Source organism: Leptodactylus fuscus, chromosome 11 (assembly GCF_031893055.1).
Source record: "Leptodactylus fuscus isolate aLepFus1 chromosome 11, aLepFus1.hap2, whole genome shotgun sequence".
NCBI classification, from domain to species: domain Eukaryota; kingdom Metazoa; phylum Chordata; class Amphibia; order Anura; family Leptodactylidae; genus Leptodactylus; species Leptodactylus fuscus.
The window spans coordinates 75352897-75377454 of NC_134275.1; the positions used below are offsets into that span (position 1 = coordinate 75352897).

Below are 24558 nucleotides of genomic sequence, written 5' to 3' on the forward strand. Positions count from 1 at the left end.
TTTAGCATCCAGAAAGGAATCTACCAATAGAAGAGCTCAGTTTGTGGGTTACATCCTCAAGGACAAGAGTGATTTTTATTACATGGGGTCCTATTTTGGAGGCATGGTGCCATCTACAGAGTATTCGTAGAACTTCTACTATGGAGACACGGCCATGGCAGATAAAAAGAGATTTGTCAATGTTTCTAAAGATTATGCTAAATTATGTGACAACCCATATTGTTCCACACAGCTAATTTGGTTTTAGACCTTTTCCCCCATAACACCTCTAATACTTTGTTGTTCCACCATATTAGCTTTGGCCTCATACATCTCAAGTTCTGTTTTTCCCCCATTCCCATCATATCACCAGCTGAAGCAAGCGGCTAGGCACCCATCAGAGTGCTCACGGGTCTTGTCCTCAGCACACCCGATCCACATAGTTTGCATTTCTGTGGGGCTCTGGAGGTCGGATGCATGATGCACCATAGTCAAGCACTAGAGATAAGCGAGTATATTTGATCGAATACCTCCCCTGCAAAGGATATTGTTGTAAAACAAAAGCGCCAGCGAAGGCGGGAGGGGAATCGAATAGTTACCGCGTGGTATTCGACCGAGTACACCAATAACTATGCAAAGGGAGGTATTCGAGCGAATACTATTCGCTCATCTTTACCAGGCACCCATCTTAGGAAACTGAGCTGGGGCTGCATGGTGTCATGTAAGGAGGTAGGCCAGGCCTCCCTTAGCCATAACCACCCTGCTCCAAAGCTCCTTTACTGGCCTGGGAGGCGACAAGGCCCCTTATTAAGGACCAGGGACTCTAAGAAATACAGGTCGCAGAATGGAATACTTCTAAGGGACCCTGAAACATAGACCCTCTCCCCTGGACTGGTTGATAACCACAAGGCTGCTGAATACGTATTGAAGCACAAACCCCTAGGGTATAACCCTCATGGATGCAGAGCAGTCCGACACACCAAGATTTGGCAGGTAAAAGGCTGTTGTTCTTCTCTTCACTCTTCATCTGCATCTCAAGGTTCTCTAGTGACATCCTGTGGCCTTTTCTGATACCTGCAATTTTGAGAGCTGCTTCATAGATACATAATATATAGTATATATATCATACCTCCCAACTTTTGAACCACAGAAAGAGGGACAAAATGAGAGGCGCGCCACTGCAAATTTAGCTCTGCCCACTTTTATATTGACTCTGCCCATTCTCATTCATTTTTCATGTCCCTTGACAAAGTATAATCCTCCTACAGTCACCTGTATATTATATGTCCCCACATTATAATGTTCCCTTAACTGCCCCCAGTATTAAGTCCCTCTCCTGGTGCCCAAGTTTAAACATGAAACTGGAGCAGCTGGAGGGGGACATTAGCAATGAGAGTAGTTGGAAGGAGCCATAAATAAATGGCGGATGAAGTGGGACATTCAACAGGGAGCAACTAGAAGCAGACATTAAACCGTAGGGGTAGCTGGAGGGTGACATTAAGCTGGGGGCAACTAGAGGCAGAGAGGTCCCCCTCCAGCTACTCCCACAGTTTAATACTCCCCTCCAGTTGTCCCCAGTTTAATGTACCCCAGTTTAAGTGCCCCCTTCATCTGCTTCATTTCATGTCCCCTCCTCCATCTCTGCCCCGGTTTCATCTCCCCCCCTCCATTTCTCCCTCAGTTTCATATCCCCTTTCATCTGCCCCCAGTTTCATGCCCCCCCTCCATCACTACCCCAATATAATGACAAACACAAACAGACAGACACATACAGACACACACACACACACACACACACACACTCTCTCTCCCCATCCTGCATCTCACATCCCCCCTTCCCCCTCCCTTCTCAGTACCTTTCACAGATCTCTTCATCTCTTCACTGCACGGGACACTGACACGCCCACCTAGTCACGTGACCGTGTGATGTCACACAAGTTCCTTGAACCATAGTAAAGCGTTCCTCCGATCACCGCAGCCTCTTATCTGTTATAAGAGCAGGCGGTGATCGGAGGATTAATTGATCAGTAAATCATTAAAGGGACATAGCGGGACATGTAGGGAGCTGTGCGGGACTGCGGGACTGGGGTAGGAAAGCGTGAGTGTCCTGCTGAAATCGGAACGGTTGGGAAGTATTTTGTTTAGTGTACAGTCATGGCTAAAAGTTTTGAGAATGATACAAATATTAATTTTTACAAAGTCTACTGCTTCAGTTTTTCTAATGGCAATTTGCATATACTCCAGAATGTTATAAAGAGTGATCAGCTTAACAGCAATTAATTGCAAAGTCAATATTTGCCTAGAAAATGAACTTTATCCCCCAAAACACATTTCAACATCATTGCAGCCCTGCCTTAAAAGGACCAGCTAACATGGTTTCAGTGATTGCTCCAGTAACACAGGTGTGGGTGTTGATGAGGACAGGGCTGGAGATCAATCTGTCATGATTAAGTAACAATGACACCACTGGACACTTTAAAAGGAGGCTGGTGCTTGGCATCATTGTTTCTCTTCTGTTAACTATGGTTATCTCTAAAGAAACACGTGCAGTCATCATTGCACTGCACAAAAATGGCCTAACAGGGAAGAGTATCACAGCTAGAAAGATTGCACCTCAGTCAACAATCTATCGCATCATCAAGAACTTCAAGGAGAGAGGTTCCATTGTTGGCAAAAAGGCTCCAGGGCACCCAAGAAAGACCAGCAAGCGCCAGGACCATCTCTTATAAGTGTTTCAGCTGCAGGATCAGGCTACCAGCAGTGCAGAGCTTGCTCAGGAATGGCAGCAGGCAGGTGTGAGTGCATCTGCATGCACTGTGAGGCGGAGACTCTTGGAGCAAGGCCTAGTCTCAAGGAGGGCAGCAAAGAAGCCACTTCTCTTCAGAAAAAACATCAGGGACAGACTGATATTCTGCAAAAGGTACAGGGAGTGGACTGCTGAGGACTGGGGTAAAGTCATTTTCTCTGATGAATCCCCTTTTTGATTGTTTGGGACATCTGGAAAACAGCTTATTCGGAGAAGACGAGGTGAGCGCTACCACCAGTCTTGTCTCATGCCAACTGTAAAGCATCCTGAAACCATTCATGTGTGGGGTTGCTTCTCAGCCAAGGGAATCGGCTCTCTCACAGTCTTGCCTAAAAACACAGCCATGAATAAAGAATGGGACCAGAATTTCCTCCAAGATCAACTTCTCCCAACCGTCCAAGAGCAGTTTGGTGATCAACAATGCCTTTTCCAGCATGATGGAGCACCTTGCCATAAAGCAAAGGTGATAACTAAATGGCTCAGGGAACAAAACAGAGAGATTTTGGGTCCATGGCCTGGAAACTCCCCAGATCTTAATCCCATTGAGAACTTGTGGTCAATCATCAAGAGACGGGTGGACAAACAAAAACCTACAAATTCTGACAAAATGCAAGCATTGATTGTGCAAGAATGGACGGCTATCAGTCAGGATTTGGTCCAGAAGTTGATTGAGAGCATGCCAGGGAGAATTGCAGAGGTCCTGAAGAAGAAGGGTCAACACTGCAAATATTGCAACGCTGCAGTAACTCATTCTAACTGTCAATATAAGCTTTTGTTACTCATAATATGATTGCAATTATATTTCTGTATGTGATAAAAACATCTGACAAATACACAGAAAAACCAGAGGGCATCAGATCATGTGACAATAGAAGATTTGGGTCATTCTCAAAACTTTAGATGACTGTAGATGCAGCATCCCAGAGCAATGCTGTTATATGTTTTGTGTTTGTTACATGTACTCTGGCGTTGTCTTATTTGTCTGGTCTGTCTATGTGTCTATGGTGAAAGCAATATGTCTGCCATTTTACTGTACATACGCACTTATCTTTGCACCTTTTGCTGTTTGAATGATACATATTACCTCATGACCAATCACAGAGCACTGGGCAGGATTTTAGGAAAGGGTTTATATTCTCTAGCAGCTGTAGGAAAGTTATTCCAGTAGTTAGCGGTCAAGAGGTCTAGAAGTCCAGTGATTTGGAAGTACAGACCTAGTTGCAGAGAGCAGTATTCCAGCATCAGTCAACTGACTCTCTTCAGGAAAGAAGTCACTTTATTCCAAGGTTCGAGCAGAGGCTGCCCAGAGTTAATGAGAGAACTTTGGGATTCCCAAGAGGCACTTGTGTCCGTGCCAATAGGAGCTACAGAGGTACCTGACAGGCAGGGCCCATAGCCCGTTACAGTCCTCTATCTGCTGAGTTAGGGAGTGGAGGAGAGGAGATAAGTACGTCAAGTACTTCAGTGTCTATTTTGCCTTGGCTAAACACTTAAGACTTGGTGCATTGAACTTTACGCTGTAACCATCTTGCCAAGCTGCTGGAGCCTCTGTTGAAATTGTTCAACAAAAGTTATTTGGTTTACCCTTCAAACTCTGGACTCCTGAGTCGTTGCCTGCATCATCATAAGGGCCTCCTGAACAACATCCATACCACCTTAGTATAGAGAGATCCCCTCTCCAACAAGGAGTGCCCCGGGGGAGAGAACAAGGACTCTCCCGCATACAACAGGTAGTTCTGCAGGACCCCTTTTTCTGCACAGCCTCATGGAGGGTTTGGGGTGTGTGAGTAGCACCAGGTCTAGCAAGCAGCACAGCCGTGTCGTCTCTTTCCACACGCTCCATCTAAATGAGGTCGCCTTGTCATGGCAGGTGGGCTTCTTACTGTTTGATCAAATGTGTATAACAAAGAACCTCTAAATTTATATCATAGTTGGTGTTTTTATTCATATTAGTGTTGCCCTTTAGGGTTTCCATATGTTCTTGTGCCGTGTGAAGCGTGCCCTGCATTTTTGTATATATATATATATATATATATATATATATATATATATATATATTGTAAGCCCATGGCTGGTCAGGTAATGGAGGGGGTGTACATCTCACCCAGACTACTAAGGAGGGTGAGATGAGAAAACTCCAGAAGGAATGTTTGTTCTCAGCAGACAACTTTTGTCTGCTGAGCATTTTGGTAGACGTTCAGTACTGGGCTGGATTTTTAGGAATGGCAGGTAGGTTGGTAGTGGGACCTGTCATTCCAACCCCCTCCAGTCCACACTTTGGGGATGTTCCGGCAGCGACTCAGCTGCAGAGAGTCTCCTCGTCAAGGAGGCTTAAGAAGCCAGCTCCAGCAGCAGACTCTGGGCAGAGTTTGGCTGGAGAGCTGACAGAGAGGTCATATTTTTGGAGCTGTGTCCTGAATGATTCTACTGGCTTTTTGATTTCTGTTATTCTAGGTGAGGTAACCTATTCTATGTTTAGTTAGAGCCTAGCCGGGCAGGGATTTATTCTTGTATTGTTTCCTTTTCTTGCTGCACTACCTTTTTCAGTGAAAATAAACTCTACTTTTGTTTTGGACTAAAGGAAACTGGACTTTTGTGTCTATGCCACCCCACCTAGCAACCCCAGACCCTGACAATATATATAAAATTATACATTATAAAAAATTCTGTGAGACAGTCCCGGATTGTGGGTCCAGTCCTGCAGTCCCGATCGGCAGGAGGCATGTCCCAGATTCAACTCATCTGCGTCCGGAGAGGAGGCAGATGAGTTAAGTACAATGGTGAAGCAGGAGCCGTCCTCAGAGAACTCTTGCTTCATCTCTGTTCTCCTCCCTATGGTCCGTCCCCAAGAGCTGTAGGCACAATGTGGTGACGTCACTGACATCGCTCCTGCAGCTGCCTGTCCACTTAAAGAGACTGCAGACTGTGCAGCAGGGGAGCGAGGAAAGGTGAGTATCAGTGATTTTATTATGTTAAACTTTGGGGGGGACATTAGACTGTGGAGAGATAAAGGGGGGCATTAAGCTGGTGGCAGATGAAGGGGGCATAATACTATGTGGGTACACATAGAAAAATTGGTGAGAATAGGTGGAGTCAACATAGAAATGGGTGGAGCTACATCTGCATAGCACACCAGACATTTTGTCCCTCTTTCTGTCCTTTGAAAGTTGGAAGGTATGCATATGCCAAACAGTAATCCATACAATCCATTAAAAACATAAAAAGGGTTGCAATTGATAAAGTTCTTAATATAATATACCATACCTGATACCCCACACCCGGTGAGTGCCTCCTTTTTACTCTCTATACATGCCTGTTACTGTGGATTTTTTTCTGGGATGTTGAGCACCACTATTATTAGGCTTTGCCTGAAGAGGTTTGGTCCATATATGTTTGCTGCCATTTTTTGCAATCTTTTGTGCTAGAAGGATACAAGGAACAATAGTAGTGCCACCCTGTTATTTTATTCTTTTTTGGGTCATTATATTATGTATCCCAGAGAACCTCTTTAAGAATTTACCTGAAAAGACAGTTCAGTTGCCAGTCAATGTTACAAAATGGAGATGGAGGAGTTTCTACAGAAACTGACCCTAATGTCAGCGAGCCCATAAGAATACACAATAAATGTCCTTCATTCATGTCTTAAGAATTATTACCTCTGCAAACTGTTCACAGACAAGTGCAGGCTCCTCCCATAGAATATGACATCATCACAATCAGTTACAGGGTTCTTCCATAGTTTACATCACGTCAACCGCATTACCCATGTCCAGTCAAGTTATATCATGTCCACCGCATTACCCATGTCCAGTCAAGTTATATCATGTCCACCGCATTACCTATGTCCAGTCTAGTTATATCATGTCCACCGCATTACCTATGTCCAGTCTAGTTATATCATGTCCACCGCATTACCCATGTCCAGTCTAGATACATCATGTCCATCGCATTACCCATGTCCAGTCTAGATACATCATGTCCACCGCATTACCCATGTCCAGTCTAGTTACATTACGTCCACCGCATTACCTATGTCCAGTCTAGATATCTCACGTCCACCACATCACCTATGAACAGTCATCACGTCCACCGCATTACCCATGTCCAGTCTAAATACACCATATTACACATGTCCAGTTTAGATACACTATGACCACCGCATTACCCATGTCCAATCTAGATACATCACGTCCACCGCATTACCCATATCCAGTCTAGATCCACCACATTACACATGTCCAGTCTAGATACATTACATCCACTGCATTACCCATGTCCAGTCTAGATACACCACATTACCCATGTCCAGTCTAGATACATTGCATCCACTGCATTACCCATGTCCAGTCTAGATACAATACATCCACTGTATTACCCATTTCCAGCCTAGATACATCATGTCCACCACATTACCCATGTCCACTCTAAATACACCAAGTACACTGCATTATTCATGTTCAGACTAGTTACAATACCTCCACCGCATTACCAATGAACAGTCATCATGTCCACCGCATTATCCCTGTCCAGTCTAGATACATCACGTCCATCGCATTACCCATGTCCAGCCTAGATACATCATTATTTTCATTGAGCTATCCCAGGACAGCAGCTCTTTATAACTTCATTTAATGCCAAATTGATATTCCAAGCATTTACCTGCACATTAGTAAGAGGATCCATGCAGGGGACTCTTATGCACCAGCTGCGGGCAACTATTTCATTAACAAATGTATTATATGATGCAGTATAAATGTAGATGGTGTTCAGTCTGAAGGGTTTACGATACGGTGTCTATAGGGAGCCTCTACCCCCTATTTTACTAGATAAAGGGGAGTGGAGTGGAAATATAAGTGTATGCTAAGGCTATAATTTTAGTCTTCTATATAGCACCTGTTTCTTTAAGGTATGCCTGTGTCTTGGGAATGCATAGTGGATGGGAAGGGGGGCAATGGAGTGACAAACACACCAGAGACCAGGGAGGGGTCAGTGACCTCTGACATGACTCCTCCATCATAGGAACAATTTGGACTGGAATAAAAGTTTTCCGGTGTTTTAATAAAAGATGCCAATTCAAGCGAAACCCATTTCTACACAGAATAAAGCAAAAAGATGTTTGTGAGTATTGTGTCCAGTCCCATAGAACACTTGTAGTAAAGGTGAATAGAAGCTTATGCATCAGACTGCAGGTGTAGGGTTACCCTGTGCCAGAAACTGGAGACGGCCCCACACCTGATGTGTCTCAGTACATGTTCTCACAGCAGTGCAGTCACAACTACAGAGCCTCAAGCCTGCCAGAATGATGAAGGAGAAATGTAAGTACATCTAGTATATCTAGTACATGTAGTACATCTATTATATGTGTTATATCTATTACATGTAATAAATCTATTATATCTACTATATCTAGTAAATACAGAACTAGAGGAGCTCACAGATGTAGCAGAGCTGAGGTTGTTACACATTGAGGAGATTACATTGGATTACAGATAAAACCACTATATGATACAAACAGAATATGATCACTATGTAAAGTCACTACAGCAGCAGGATTCGTCTTTTGTATATAAGCATTTATTTTAATTTTTTTTTTTTTATAGGAAAAATTACCTTTCCCTATTTATAAATTCTAATATAGATAAATCAAATATATATTTAGTTTAGTATAGAAATGTTACCATCATTGTATTATTGGCCACCAGTATTGTAGAGCAGAATGTAGAGAATGTTTAATAATCCAGGTTTGCACAACACAACTAAAATTAACACAAAAATAACTGTGGCAGATGCTTATACAGTAGTATATAGTGGTATATAGAGTACATACAGTGTATATAGTGGAATATAGAGTACATACAGTGTATACAATAGTATATAGTGGTATATAGAGTACATACAGTGTATATAGTGGAATATAGAGTACATACAGTGTAGACAGCAGTATATAGTGGTATATAGAGTACATACAGTGTATACAGCAGTATATAGTGGTATATAGAGTACATACAGTGTATATAGTGGAATATAGAGTACATACAGTGTAGACAGCAGTATATAGTGGTATATAGAGTACATACAGTGTATACAGCAGTATATAGTGGTATATAGAGTACATACAGTGTATACAGTAGTATATAGTGGTATATAGAGTGCATACAGTGTATACAGTGGTATATAGAGTATATAGAGTACATACAGTGTATGCTTTCACACTGTCCGACTACCTCCTGTTTAGCTCCACCCCCAAATTAGCGTGTAGCTCCGCCCACCACATAGCGTGATCCAATGGGACAGCTAAAGGGCCTGTGATGTCATCAAAGGTCCTCAAACGTAGTGTGTGTGTGTAAATTCGTGTTTAACAGTCATGTAGTGACGTCATTTACCGGGATAAAAAGTACCCTTTATGCTACTCGGGGTTCCTATCTATGTGTGTGTCAGATTTCTATAGTCCTAGGAGTCCTGACAACATGTACTTTACATTGCTGCAGGACCGATAGCTCCGCCCACACTGCATCACGAGCCAATCGGCTTACTTCTCAAGGGCCTGGGATGACGTCATCTCAGGTCCTGAAGCAGACACCGGACCGAACATCGGCGTAATTTGCCGTGAAGACCAGCAGCGAGGGATGTACAAAGTAGCCTATCTTTCATTCTGGGACCCAAGGTACATATGTGCAAAATTTCACACATATCTGTTCAGTAGTTTAGGTGTGATTAGGGAACAAACATTTATAATATTAGTAGGATAGGATTAGTAGGATAGGATAATCTCTGGTGGTATAGTGGGTTATATAATAACTTTACTAGTCTTAGCAGAATGGAGTCAAAGACAAAACCAGTACAAATACAGTAAACTAGAAATGAGATTTTTCCTAACTTCCAAATGGTCCTCAGAATGATTGGGGTTACCAGAGGTCAGACCCCACCCACCAAGTGGAATTCCTAAAAATAAGATGTTTGGCTGGTTGTTAGCACTGCTACAATAGGACACAGCTATGGTCAGTGACTTCATCATAGCTCTATTGTCTACTGGGGTTTTATCTAATCTGAAATTCCCCTTCTGTCTCAGCAGAGGTTCAGCTGCTGCACTGTTTCTCCTCCATGCTTTACATTGCAACATAGTAACCATAAGGAGGCTAAACCCTGCCAGAGCACCTGACAGAGACATCAGCAGACATAACCGGACATCAGCGGACATCAGTGGACATCAGTATACATCAGACATCAGTAGATATCAGCAGACATCAGTGGACTTCAGTAGGCATCAGAGAAATCAGACATCAGAAGACCTCAGTAGACTACAATGTTGTACATGAGCAGCAGTTGAACGTGAAGATCTCACTCACAACTCCCATCATCCTCACAAATGTTTTTCTTTCCTTCCAGATGGTAAAAGCAGCAGGAAGATGAAATGTTTCTACTTTCTCACCTATATGTGTGCTGTGGTCCTGGTGCTCTACTGCTGGTGAGTTCATGCGGCAAGGAGCTGTGAGAGTGGAGCTATTTACTTAAAGGCGCACTCCAGGCAAAACTAATACACTGTGGTCCTAAAGGGGGCGGAGCATAATTCAGGGATCCACAAAACAATGTCCCTGTGTCACACTCCTCCCCCTCAGACCCTATGATAACATACAATACACCCGCCAACATACAATACACCTGCCCGCTGCAGTCACCTTGTAATAATGGACAACCAGAAAGGTTTTACTGAACTCACAAGAGCTCTACAGATCAGCATTTTACAACCCAATTCCTAAAACTGCTGTGCATTGGAGGCTCTGCCCTTCAGCCCTTATGGAAACCTCCTATAAGTATTCCTTTATCCCCCATCACCTTCACACGTCAGATCTCCTTTACATTCTTTTGCCCGTGAGTTTGAAGAAAGGCGTGTAAATACTAAAGAATGTGAGACCTACAGATAGAAATATTTCTACAAAGCAGATGTCAGTATTATACCTGGCGGGCACAATAGAAGAATTCACTGAAGTTTTACAAAAGATGCAGATTTTTTGGACCATGCAGAATACAAAAGAAAGAAGTTTTTGGATGGAGACGGAACAGGGTTCAAAAGCCATCCATCAACAACTAGGGCCGGTTATAGACAAAGCAGGGCTTTTCTCTCCGTATTTTGCAGGTAGAAACCCAGAGGATCCCATTATAGTCTATGGGATCCGCGGGTAACCGCTTTCTTAAATGAATTAGGTTTCCGTTCCCCAAGCAAACCTCACAAACAGAAACCCTTACACAGGTATGAAACTATTGTCAAGATAAAAGATCCCAGATATCATCTTCACCTTGGACCGGAGGGTGGAATGACCTGATGCATTTTGCTGAATCAATAGCTCATCTTGTCAGTACAATAAGACAATTGTATTTGCACATTAGGGGTGGCTGCCATGTCCGGGTGATGGCCGATGTGGGAAAGATAAACAGAATACAGGCCTGGATGAGTCTGTAGAGGAGTAGATATCATTGGTGATCGCAAACACAAGACATCTGATGACCAGTGTGACCACCAATGTCTTAATTAACCCGGACAGGACCGGACCAGGTCTAGTTTTTCAAAACTGACATTTGTCACTTTATATGGCAATAAGTTTGAGACACTTTAACTTACAGAAGTGATTTTGAAATTGTTTTTTCGTGACACATTATACTTTATGTCAGTGGAAAACACAAATCAATATTTCTGTATTTATTTAAAAAAAATCGGAAATTTGATAGAATTTTGGGAAAAAAATGCAATTTTCAAAATGTGAAATGCCCTGGCTTTCAAAGAGATAGTCATATTAACTGCATTGATAAATATTATCTCCCATATCTCTGCTTTATATTGGCATCATCTTTTGATTGTATTTTAATTTATTTTGGATATTAGAAGGCTGACAAGTGTAACAGCGATTTTCCAGATTTACAAGAAAATTCCCCAAACTAATTTTTTAGGGACGACTTCAGTTCTGAAAGGAATTATAAAGGCCTATAAGATGATTATTATTATTATTATTATTATTATTATTATTATTATTATTTATATAGCATCATCAATTCCATGGTGCTTTACATTTGGGGGTTACTTACAATTTGGGGGTTACATACAATACACAGAATATACAGGTAGATATAATGCTAACAATGACCAACTGGCACAGTGGGGTAGAGGGCGAACCCCCCCCCCCCCCATCACCCCATTTTTCAAAACGGCACCCCTCAAATTATTCAAAACAGCATTTGGGATGTTTGTTAACCCTTTAAGCATTTCATAAGAATAAATATAATATGGAGGTGGAATTTAAACATTTAATAATAATGCATTCATTTAGACCTAAACTTAACACATTCACAAAGGGTTAAATGAGAAATTGCATTTGGCAGTCTATCATGCAATTTCTCCCAGGCACAGAAATCCCCCACATGTGGGTGTAAACTGATGTTTGGGCAGTTGGCAGCACACGGAAGGGAAGGAGCGACACTGGGCATTTGAAAAGCAGATTGTGCTGGAATAGTTTTCAGGCGCCATGTCTCATTTGCAGAGCCCTTGAGTACCAAAACAATGGGAATCCCCCAAAAGTGACCACATTTTGCAAAGTACACCTCTCACAGAATTCATCAAGGGGTATAGTGAGCATTTTGACCCTATAGCTGTTTCACAGATCTTACTAACATTGGGATGTGTACGCGAAAAAATTACTGAAATGTCACTTTATCCCCAAAGTTTTCATTTTTACAAGGGGTTAAAGGAGAAAAAGCCCCCCACAGTGGTTAAACAATTATTCATGAACGCGTAAATACCCCATATGTGGTTGTAATCTGCTGTATTGGTACATGTCAGAGCTTGATATGGAAAGAGCGCTATTTAGTTTTGGAGGGCAGATTTTGTTGGAATAGTTTTCAGGCGCCATGTTGCATTTGCAGAGCCCCTAAAGTAGCTGTACAATGGAAACCCCTAAAAGTGACACCGTTTTGGAAACTACACCCCTCACAAAACATATCAAGGGGTTTAGTGAGCATATTGACCCTACAGCTGTTTCACAAATTTTATTAACATTGGGACATGAAAATGAAAAATTACTTTTTTACCAATAAAACATCATTTTAGCCCCAAATTTTTCATTTGGGGCTAAAATGTTGCAGCAGGAGCCTGGCTGTCAGATACAGCCGGGCTCCCATGGTGATCACACGGGCTCTGCTTCTGAGCCCCTGCGATCACCAGCACATGGGGATGTGGTAACCATATTCTCCCATGTGGATGTACGTTATAATGCGTGAAGGGGTTAAAGGGGACCTTTCCTCTTCTCCAGCTCTTGTCATCGTACAACAGCCGCCCCTCTGCTGATTCTGGCACATTTGTAATGTTTTTCTCTGTTCCCCACCATTCCTGAGCAATCGTTGCTGTTCATTTCTGTACAAGTATATTCTCTGCTGTCAGGTAGGTGGTCCTAGATTACCTGTTCCAGCCGAAGACCGTCCACCTGATAAAATCTATTATTCCCTGTAATCAACCACGTCAGGAGAGGAGAGGCCGACTGTAGGACATAGTAAGTACCATCTATTACTATCTGTTATCAGCCATGTCAGGAGAGGAGAGGCCGACTGTAGGACAGATGAATACAATCTATGGCTCCCTATTATCAGCCATGTTCTTCCATATTTTTTCTTTATGTGTGACATTTGCTGTTTTAGGTTCAGTGTCAAGGGGCGCAGCATACATTCTCACGTGGCCATTTTCTGCAATCCTCAGTGAGTATTTGGTTTAAATAATGTTCCTGGAATCCACTTGTAGATGCCCTACCACCCACATAATGCCCTCTCTACACAACGTATAGCACATATATTTACCACCTCTCCATTACATGGGTATTCTAAGTTTGTGAAGAGAGTCTCTCTAGATTTTTTGAAACTACAACTCCCATCATGCCCTATTAGTTGTTGTTCTGCAGACTACTGACTGAGGGTGAAGGTGGAAAACCTATTTATCTATCTATCTATCTATCTATCTATCTATCTATCTATCTCCTATCTATCTATCTATCTATCTATCTATCTATCTATCTATCTATGGGAAGTAAGGAGGATAACACTGAAATACACTGAAGATAAAGACCTGCTTTTTTCCAGAACAGCGCCACTCCTGCCTATGGCTATTGTTGGTATTGCAGCTCAAACTTATTTACTTGTTTAGCCCCATCTTTAATGCTCTCTTTTCTATACTCAGGACTAGAACAAACACCTCCCGGCTGGATCTGTTACAGGAAATTTCTCTCAAAAGGTAAGATTTTGCAGAACATCAAGAGCAGCAGAGCACCCCCATAACACTAACATACTGTATTTGTTAGTACAAGAATATAATGCAGTGATTGACCCCAAGCGGCAGCTACTGATATTCCTTTCCATTTCTTGTGAAACTAAGAAGAAGAGATGGGCGAACCTCTCATGATTTGTTTTGTGTTGGGGTTCGCTGACTTAGGTTCCTGATTAGTTTCAGGTCAAAAAAGTAAATCTCCTACGAACCCATCTATAAAACATAGCGTAGAACACTCTTAGGGCTCCTTGTAACCTACCTAAAAAAAACACAGTATATCACTTTTAGGCCTCCTAGGAACCTATCTATAAAACATAGCCTAGAACACTCTTAGGGCTCCTAAGAACGCATCTTGAAAGCATAAGTTCCTAGGAACCCTAAGAGTTTTATGGATAGTGTAGAACACTCTTAGGATTCCTAGGAACCTATCTATAAAACATAGTGTAGAATACTCTAAGGCATGGTTGACAATCGCTGACACGTGCTAAGAGTGACAAACGAGGCATATTTTGCTGGGACGGCAGCCAGCTTGGTACCTGCAAGTATTAAAAGAAGACACTGGTCTAGGATCCTCCCCCTTCTCTGGATGCCCTCTCTGCCCACAAATGAGAGGGGTGAATGAAGCCAAGAAGATGGAACTTATGACTGTACAGCACAAAGACCCTGCCTGCTACAGAAATGAGCTCCTACTGTCTACATCCTGCAATGGCTCCCTGAGGACAAGGAGAAGGAAGAAAGCACCTGCCAGCAAAGTGAAAGTAAAAAAAATACACAGGTACATGCTGGAGTTTCTATTTCTATTAAAGGGGCTCTGCACTGGTGGTCATCATCTTCGGTCCCACCCTCCTCTGGTGTCTTCTTCCAACAATGTCCTCCTTCCACGCCTTTTTCTTCTTTTCACCGGCGGGTTGTGTTTAAATCCCACACATGTGCAGTAGTGATTCCACTGGATCGCTACTGCGCACGCTCTGGCGCCGGCGTCAAAATCCGCTGCCAGAAAACGCCGCGTGAACTAGTCTTAACCGGGTGAAACCCAGCTCAGTCCAAACTGATCCACCCATATCTACTAACAACCTCCTAGTCGATAGTCAAGTTACACTAAAATTACTTTGCAAATCTATTATTAACTTCATAATTATATTTTCTTACTTTATCACAGAATGCTGTATGAACAGCCAACTACCATGAAACCACCGTAAGTGTGTTCATATATTGTACTGATCCAGAGTTCCATCCTGTATTATACTCCAGAGCTGCACTCACTATTCTGCTGGTACAGTCACTGTGTACATACATTACATTACTTATCCTGTATTATACTCCAGAGCTGCACTCACTATTCTGCTGGTGCAGTCACTGTGTACATACATTACATTACTTATCCTGTATTATACTCCAGAGCTGCGCTCACTATTCTGCTGGTACAGTCACTGTGTACATACATTACATTACTTATCCTGTATTATACTCCAGAGCTGCGCTCACTATTCTGCTGGTGCAGTCACTGTGTACATACATTACATTACTTATCCTGTATTATACCCCAGAGCTGCGCTCACTATTCTGCTGGTGCAGTCACTGTGTACATACATTACATTACTTTTCCTGTATTATACTCCAGAGCCGCGCTCACTATTCTGCTGGTGCAGTCACTGTGTACATACATTACATTACTTATCTGTATTATACTCCAGAGCTGTGCTCACTATTCTGCTGGTGCAGTCACTGTGTACATACATTACATTACTTACCCTGTACTGATCCTGAGTTACAAACTGTATAATACTCCAGGGCCCTGATCTACAGGGGACCTGGCCGTCTGACCCCCATTGATATAAGATTGATGTAATATTAGAAAGGTGGATAAACTAGAGCAACCTGTGTGGCGGGTGTAAGAAAAAATATTTTTAAAAAAGAAACACTCATCTGTCCCTGGAGCCTTCTTTTTGGGATTCCTGTACCTCATGTGACCTCTGAGACCAGTTAGATATAAGATTTCTAGAAATGAGGCGCCACCATGAGACTGAACAGACACAGGCGGGGGACAGGTGAGTAACAGCACAGGAGTCACTTCAATTTATGGACAACCTCTTTAACCCTTTCCGGACATCCACTGTACTATTACAGTGGAAACCCAGAGCTAATGCCTACGATCATGAGTGAACTCTGATCGTGGGTACTGTACTGTGGCCCCCCCAGAGTAAAAAAAAAGAAAAAAGCCCCCAGGGCTGGTCCTGTACCTTTGATGTTGCATGCCAGCTCTGACCTGGCAAGAAGGCAGGAGCCAAAATATTCCTATAGCAGCCTAGAACCTTATGAAGGCTCCCAAGCTTGTCATGGGAATATTACTATTGGGGCTGGACTGTGCACAAATGCAGTTTGTCACCCATTCGACCCAATTCTGAATTATTTTCAGCTTCCCAGTACATTGTACAGAATAATAAATGGTATCATTATGAAGAATAATTTGTCCTGCAAACAATAAGCCCTCATATGGCTCTGCGAGAGGCAAAATAAAAAAGTTATGGGGTTTGGGAGGCGGTGCATCAAAAATGAAAGTCATAAATCAAAAAATACCACCAGTGGGAAGAGGTTAAGGGGGTTGTCTTTGCCTATTTTTTTTTTTAAGGGCCCCCTCACTGTTCCCTCATACTGTATGGCAGTGATGGGGCCATTATATTGTGGGGGGGGGGCAGGGATGGGGTCTAATATCCTGTGGGTGGGGGGATATTAAAGTGTGCGGAACATTAGGGAGAGGTAATACTAAAGCAGTTGTTTGTCTTATCTTTTGTGGTCTATTTTCAGGATAACTAACCCTCTAGTTCATTTAGTATATGTGCACTATGTCACTACTTTACATACATATATATTTCATTTGTTGCCAATATCCACATATTAATATTTGATTCACTTTGTGTTTTTGTATAATGTATTATATATATATATATACACTGTATATACACTGTATATACTTATTTAGTACTAGCCTCTGCCCACAACTTAGTATGCATGTTGTTGGCGTTGATGATCCACCTATATTCAGCAAATTGCTGCCGTCTATGGTTCGCCTGCTTCGGCATTTCTGCAGCTCAAAAGCTGTCCTGATGTTGAATTCGTTCCTCTCGCCATGCCCGTGATTGTTCTGGCATCTCAGAAGCTCGCTGGGATGCCATATAATGAGCGTTTTGTTGGCAGTCTGCTCTGGCGTTTCGGCAACTGCCAATTTTAAACATGCCTGGAAAAAGAAAAACTACTTTGTCGCAAAATTTTAAAACAACGACAGCTATGAAAGTATCCAGAAGTCAACAGACTTCTCCTCAAGTGGAGCTCAGGGGGATCATCGACGCCAACAACACGCTCATTATATGGCTTCTCAGAGAGCTGCTGAAATGCCGGAACAAGTAGTGGCACTACTACAGGAACTGGAGACTTTTTGCCAAGAAGAATGGGCAGCTTTACCATCTGAGAAAATAAAGAGCCTCATCCACAACTACCACAAAAGACTTCAAGCTGTCATTGATGTTAGAGGGGGCAATACACGGTATTAAGAACTGGGGGAAGTGAACTTTTGGACAGGATTATTTTGATGTTTTTGGTTGCCATTATGATTTAAAAAGAACAAAACACAGCAGTGCCACTACTTTCAAATCTCCACAGATGTTCCTGTAATTGCTTATACTTGATGTTTCAACAACAGTTCCAAGTTCTTGTATGTTTCTTTTATGTGTGCACTGTAGCCAACATGTAGTGAAGGATGAACACTTGTGTAACAAGACAGTCTTGAGGCTCCATGTTTCTGGTGGCCTTGGTACTGGAAGAATGTCATCATGTGGCACTGGGCTCATAGCTGAAGGCAGATTGGGATAGTCAATGCATTTTTTATTTTTAGCAGAGAAACCAGAGACATTGGTGAGACAGAAGCAACTGCCGGTCTCATGATCCTTCAGTTCTCGCCAAATCATTGAGACAGCAAACAGCATTGACTTGTGAGAACTTCTCAGCCAGATCAACAGAATATCTTGCACAACAGATGTGAGGAGCCCAGGATTTTTCTTGATCACCAATCTCGCATCCAAAGTACAGCTCATAGGCTTTCATGATAACAGCCGTCATTGTGCGTCTTTGAGGATTAAACTTGTACTCACCACAAATGTAACAGAAACTACTGTGACTGTTCTGACACTGTCAAGACATATTAGCTATACCAGATTGTACTGGAGTAGTTTATAACTGCTTATATTTGAAATAACTTGCAGAATCTCTGCAAGCAGATATTACAGCCTCTGCAGGCAGCAACCAGACATGTGTAGGGGTGCGTAGTCTATAACAGTTCCATGCAAGGAATTCATGCCTTTGCTTGCCTATAAATTACACAACAGCACAGCACATATATTGTGAATAATACTTAAACAGCCTGAAAATATGGAAAAAAAATTGCTAAAATAGAAGATATCTGAAAAACGGTACGTGACAGGAAAATTTTGAGGAGATTTTCATGATCAGCAGCTAAAATTACATAACAAACACTCAAAAGGGTTCAGGAAACAAAATCTGTGTTGCCCAGTGTATCACATACCAGAATCCTACAGATCAATTACCTGACAAGTGCAAGGTGTATAGGAGAACAGCGATGTGGCAATATATATCGTTCAGTATGTGCATTTGTGGTGTATGGGATACTATTCTCGCAACACTTTGAAACAGAATGCAATATGCGTGGAATAACTTGACGATATGGGACATGTATCTCGAGATATCCTTATCGCAGTGATGCACAGAAGTCCCGTAGTGGTGCCACTATGGAAGATAATGCAGTATGCGGTATAAAAACCGGATTCCGGACCTGACAAAGCAAGAGTTTGCAAGTGTTATTGTATACTAACTTACATATGTCAGATTACTTATGTCTAACTGATTTCTCATACATACGTCTACTAACATGTATATATCAGCTATGTATTCTTTGTATGTATCAGCTGGTGCACATATAACTGATACACATGTATCATGTACATCATATGTGTTACATCATTGCTGCAGCTGCTAAGACTGGACAACCCCTTTAACATTCCCATTTAATGCCACAGACTTTAATGTTCCCCTACAGGATATTCACCATCACTGCCCCCACACAATACAATGGCCCCCAATCCCTAGTCCCCATACTATATAGGGAACCAGTGAAGGGACCATTGTGTGTGGGGGGAGGGGGGACAAGTGACATAGCCACTGCATGGGAGGGAGCAGAGAAGTGGCCACTGTACGTGGGAAATAATGAGTGGGCCACTGTGTAACCCATACAGTGGCCCATTCATTGGACCATCTTATAGCAGTATTAGGATATTACTTACCATTCTTCTCCCCGCTCCCTTTCCTTCTTGCTTTGGGCGTACTGCTGTGGCACCATTTTCCCTGGTTCTGCAATCCGGTTCTATTTTTAACAACCAGAGTGGCAGAATATGCGAGAATTGGCTGCATCCACTTACCCATCCCTGCTCCTGCTTGTGGCCTCCTCTTCCCTCTTCAGTCTTCAATGGGCCTTGTACGGGGAGTCCCCTGAAGGCTGAAGAGGTAAGAGGAAGCTGAGAGCAGGGTCGGTGATAGATAAGTTAATAGGGACCATTACCGGACCTCCACTGTACATTTAAAACGAACTGTGGGGTTCCGATAGGACCCTCTAAGAACACGAAGACCAGCGGAGGATTCATTGGTACCCTGGTGGGCCAATCCAAGCCTATGTATCACACAGAACACTAATACCAGTAATACAGAATCACTGACTGATCCAGCTGCCTATGAAACCAAAAGAAAACAATTCAAAACATTACAGACAATATTACACATATAATAAATGTTATACACATATAGTAATATAACACATATGTATATTTATATATACACACATGCATACATACATGCATACACACAAATGCAAACCAGAACTAAATCCTACACCTAACCCTGGCACTGGTTTAATATCCAAAGTCTACGTTAAAGAAAAGTCCAGACCAGGTCAAGATATGTAGAATAAAGGGACAATGAAGCAGAAAGTGCCCCATACCTTCCAGCACGTTGCCACACTCCTCCCGGGGACAACCCCTTCCCTCAGAGCTTCTGCACTTCCGATTGTCCCTTATGCAGTTTCCCATTCCCTAATTGAATTCAATAGTCTTAAACCAACCCCCAGATCCCAGCTTGGGCAATTCTTAAGAACCAATGGACTCTGAAAATGAGTCTACAGGACCCTCTTGTCAAGGAGTTTCTTCAACAGAGCTCTGCTCTACAACACCAGACCCCACCATTGAACTACCTTCAGAATAAGGGAGGAATAAGCCGGAAGGTGCTGGAGTTGTGTGGAGTGTGAAGATCCTTCATTTGCCTCTCAAGAGAATACCCATGGAGGAGTCCTCTCTTGTCAGAGGTTTGTAATGTTGGTCTTAAGAAAGGAATACCACAGGATTGACAATACACAACCCCGCTGTAACATCTCTGCCTGTTCGGGCCTCTGCGCCACCCTCTGCTCGCATGCTGCGGCGCCGGAGGCGTGTGCAGTTTGACAATTTGCTTAAGGTTTTTAGTTGCACTGTGTGAACACGGCTCTAGTCCTTAATTGGATTTGCACCACACCCGTCTTCTGCCAAGGTTGCCTCTGTTCATTAAGTGGTTAATCTGTCTTGCCTGTGATTGACAGCCTTTCTTCCTGTCAGGTTCTGGGCGGGTTCTTCCTTCCCTATTTAGTCTTGGCTCACAGTCACACTGGTGCCGGTTATTGCCCTAGCTTTCTGGTTTTTCTTGCTGTTATATTACTTGTACTCTAATCCTTTACCTCTGGCTTTCCTACTGACTATTCTCTTGACTCCGATTTGGCACTGCATCGCTCTCTTGTTACCGAACCCTGACTACCTGACCTCCCTTTGTTGTTGTACGTCTTGTCTGCGTTTTGTGTTTCACGTATTCAGGGAGGGATTGTCCTCGTGGTTGTCGCCTATCACCTAGGATAGGGTCTGGCAATAGGAAGGGAAAGCGGGGGGCTTCAGTTTAGGGCTCACTGTCCCTTGTGCCCCTCCCTCCAGGGTTCACCAGCAGCTTCTGGGGAATTATCATCTGGCTATTCCCTAACACCCGCTTGTCTCCTTGTATGGTAAGAAACCTTCCACTTGACTAGGTTCAGTCTATAACAGCTGAAAGAACACACTGTAGACCCGATTCCAGAGAGGTTCTAGAAAAAGACAAACACTGCCCACATGGAACAACAAAACAACACAACAGGTAAGTTTTGATCAGGTTTAACCTTTAACCTTAGGATCAAAGACCAACCCTTCCATTGGTTCATCTTCTAAGTGGCGATCTTAAGCCAACTGTCCTCCTCTTAAACAAAATTAATGCCGAGGACTTTTACATATTCTTGGGGCCCCCGGAAGTGTCTCTGGTAGATCAAACCCAGGATCTCCTCCTCCCAATCAGAGACATTCAGTTATCCTGGTTGATCTTTGACCTAGATGCCTCCTGATCAACCTCAGACACCACCTGCTCTGGTATGTACCAAAATGTCTCTGACCAATAAAGGAATCAATGTAAATCTTTGAAATGCATAAGCAAAAATGTGTTGTTGTATGGAAACCATCAACAAGTAGACTAGCCACTTTTTGCCTGCGATTAATATTTTCATACACAGATGCAAACCTCGTTCAAAGCTGAGCAACATTATCCATCAAAGCACAATAAAAATGGCAAATCCATCAACAGCAGCTTACTGACAGTTTCCATTTATCAGCCCACTTACTATTTCTACTTTATGTTTTTTTTTAAAGGCGGACTGATGTGTTGATGGTGACGCCCTGGTTAGCACCAATTGTATGGGAAGGCAGTTACAATATCGACATACTGAATGCTCAATTTCATCAGAGAAACGTTTGCATAGGAATGACTCTGTTTGCCATCAAAAAGTAAGTATGTTTTTATAACACCCAAGAGTCAGGGGCCACAGTAATCTAAAGGGGAACTCATCTCTAGGGTGCATGTCATCCTGAAATAATAATACCTCCTGGAACTTGGATGCACTTCCCTATCCTTGTAAGAGTTACGGGCAACACAACTCGCCCCCATATTTAACAATACTTAGAGGGAGGGAGGGGAAAGTTCCACCCCTGAACTGTCCGAGTCCACCGTCAAACAGAGCAGGATGCCTTCTTTGGGGCAGTGTTCTGCAATTCGTACCCCATTTTAAGGCCAGTTCTGTGTACTAAAATACAGGTCAGTTATTATCTATGTATTCCTCAACATCAAGTTTCACCTATAAATCACATAGTAGGCTATTTTTCCATTTCCTGTAGCTCCGCTTTTCCAAATAGACTGGGACAGAGAGAGCAGAGTAATTTCATTATCATTAGAAGGATGGCATGTTCATGATGGTTCTGTAGTTCAACTAGAGGCCTAGATAAGGTAGCGTAGGAACACAGTACTTTACAAACACAGCTAAGGCTCTATATACAGCTTCTCTGGTATTCCCTTGTCTAGAAGGATGGAGCTGAGACACTAATAATCCTCTAAAGGCAATGTGTCATTAAAAAAATTACCTAATTTTTTAATGAAATTTTTCACATTAAACATATTTTTAAAGAATTTTTGAACCTTTTTGTTATTCACAATTTCCTTGTCACTATATCAAAAATAAAAAAAATACCATGCAATTTTCACTCTAACCATGAAGCTAAATAATAAATTGTCACTTACCAATTCTGTAGGGGTTTTCTTTGCAGTAGTCACCTCATTTACATCACAGATACAACAGTCAGTATTACAATAGAAGATTACTCCCACTGCCTGCTTAAAGCATGTCTTGTCCCATCTACTTCAATAAGCCTTCTCCAGACTATTGCTGCTATGGCCATAGCTATGCTTAAAGGGATTCTATCATTAGAATACCCTTTTTAAACTAAATACACGTAGGAATAGCCTTAAGAAAGGCTATTCTTCTCTTACCTTTACTATTCTGATCCACACCGCCATTCCTGAGAAATATCTTCTTTCTTCCTTATGTACAGTAGAGTTTTCTCACAGCACTGGGAGCGTTCCCCAGGACTCAAACAGCAGGGGGTATCCCCAGTGCTGGTTGAAAACTCTCCAGCAATGCCTCTGTCTTCTTCTCCGCCTCTTCTCTCGCTCTCCCATCGCATCTTGGCCCAAAAGCGCCAACAGTGCATTTCCGTGGGCCATTTTCCTGTAGCTGAATGGGAGAGGCCACAGGAAAATGGCCGACAGACATGTGCAGTCAGCGCATTTTGTCCAAGACACAATGGGAGAGCGAGAGAAGTGTTACAAATTATTTTACCTAGGTTTACTCTGTGAATTCTTGTAAAAACATCACACACCCAAAGTCATCTAAAGTCCTGACTATTATGTAATATTTACTATTTCAGGTACACAGTGTTTGTACAGACATTTATTGAGACGGCCGAAAAGTTCTTCATGGTGGGACATAAGGTCAACTACTACGTGTTTACAGACCGCCCCAATGATATCCCAAATATCACCCTCCCCGAAGGAAGACAGCTGGTGCTCTTAGAGGTTCCCAGCTACCAAAGATGGCAGGACGTGTCCATGAGACGCATGGAAATGATTCGAGACTATTCCCGGCAAAGGTTTATCAACGAAGTAGACTACTTGGTGTGTGTAGATGTGGACATGAAGTTCAGCGATGATGTTGGGGTGGAGATCCTCAGTGATGTTTTTGGCACCATACATCCTGGTATGTATCATAAAGCCCGCGGGAACTTCACATATGAGAGGAGGAAAGAGTCTACCGCTTATATTCCCCCTGATGAGGGAGATTTTTATTATGCAGGGGGATATTTTGGTGGTAAGGTAGAAGAGGTCTATAAGTTGACCAATTTTTGCCATAATGAGATGATGACCGACAAGAATAACCATATTGAGGCCGTTTGGCATGACGAGAGCTACCTGAACAAATATTTCCTTTATCACAAACCAACTAAAGTTTTGTCTCCTGAATATCTTTGGGACAACAAGTTTGGGGTTCCAGCAATCCTTAAGAGAAGAAGATTTGTTGCTGTTCCAAAAAATCACAACGCGATGTGGTACAGATGAGCTTTGTCTGAAGATCCAAGAACAAGACTGAACTGAATTTCATAGTTAGGTAGGGAAACCTGCCTCTAAGAACTGTACTATACAAGAGAGAATTAGAGACAGAGGTCCTTTGTCCTAAGGGTTGACGTTGTACAGAAAAAAGATCCATGTCCCCAAGAGCAGGCACTCTACAGGAAAAAAAGTCCATGTTCCCAAGAGCTGCTACTCTATAGGAAAAAAAGTCCATGTCCCCAAGAGCTGCCACTCTACAGGAAAGAGGTCCATGTCCCCAAGAGGAGGGCAATTGGCGTCATCCTCGTAGAGGTGTTTTCGCCTTCCACTGGATCAGCTTGGTTGGTTTATAGGTTGCACTTCATGGGATTTTTTT

At 42.6% G+C, this 24558-nt stretch overlaps 1 protein-coding gene across 1 annotated transcript; it reads left to right on the forward strand.

The window, feature by feature from the left end:
• The first annotated feature begins 15244 nt into the window (after window positions 1-15244).
• On the forward strand, window positions 15245-24191 carry LOC142185498 (histo-blood group ABO system transferase-like). The gene is made up of 3 exons (XM_075260927.1): window positions 15245-15279; window positions 21896-22030; window positions 23504-24191. The coding sequence occupies exons 1-3, from the start codon at window positions 15245-15247 to the stop codon at window positions 24189-24191; spliced, it is 858 nt and encodes a 285-aa protein (XP_075117028.1).
• Window positions 24192-24558: the final 367 nt, after the last annotated feature.

Coding starts and splice junctions, on each gene's coding strand:
- LOC142185498 (XM_075260927.1), top strand. CDS start 15,245: ATGCTGTATGAACAGCCAACTACCATGAAACCACC. Junction 15,280..21,895: donor CCAACTACCATGAAACCACC/GTAAGTGTGTTC, acceptor TTTTTTTTAAAG/GCGGACTGATGTGTTGATGG. Junction 22,031..23,503: donor ACTCTGTTTGCCATCAAAAA/GTAAGTATGTTT, acceptor TTACTATTTCAG/GTACACAGTGTTTGTACAGA.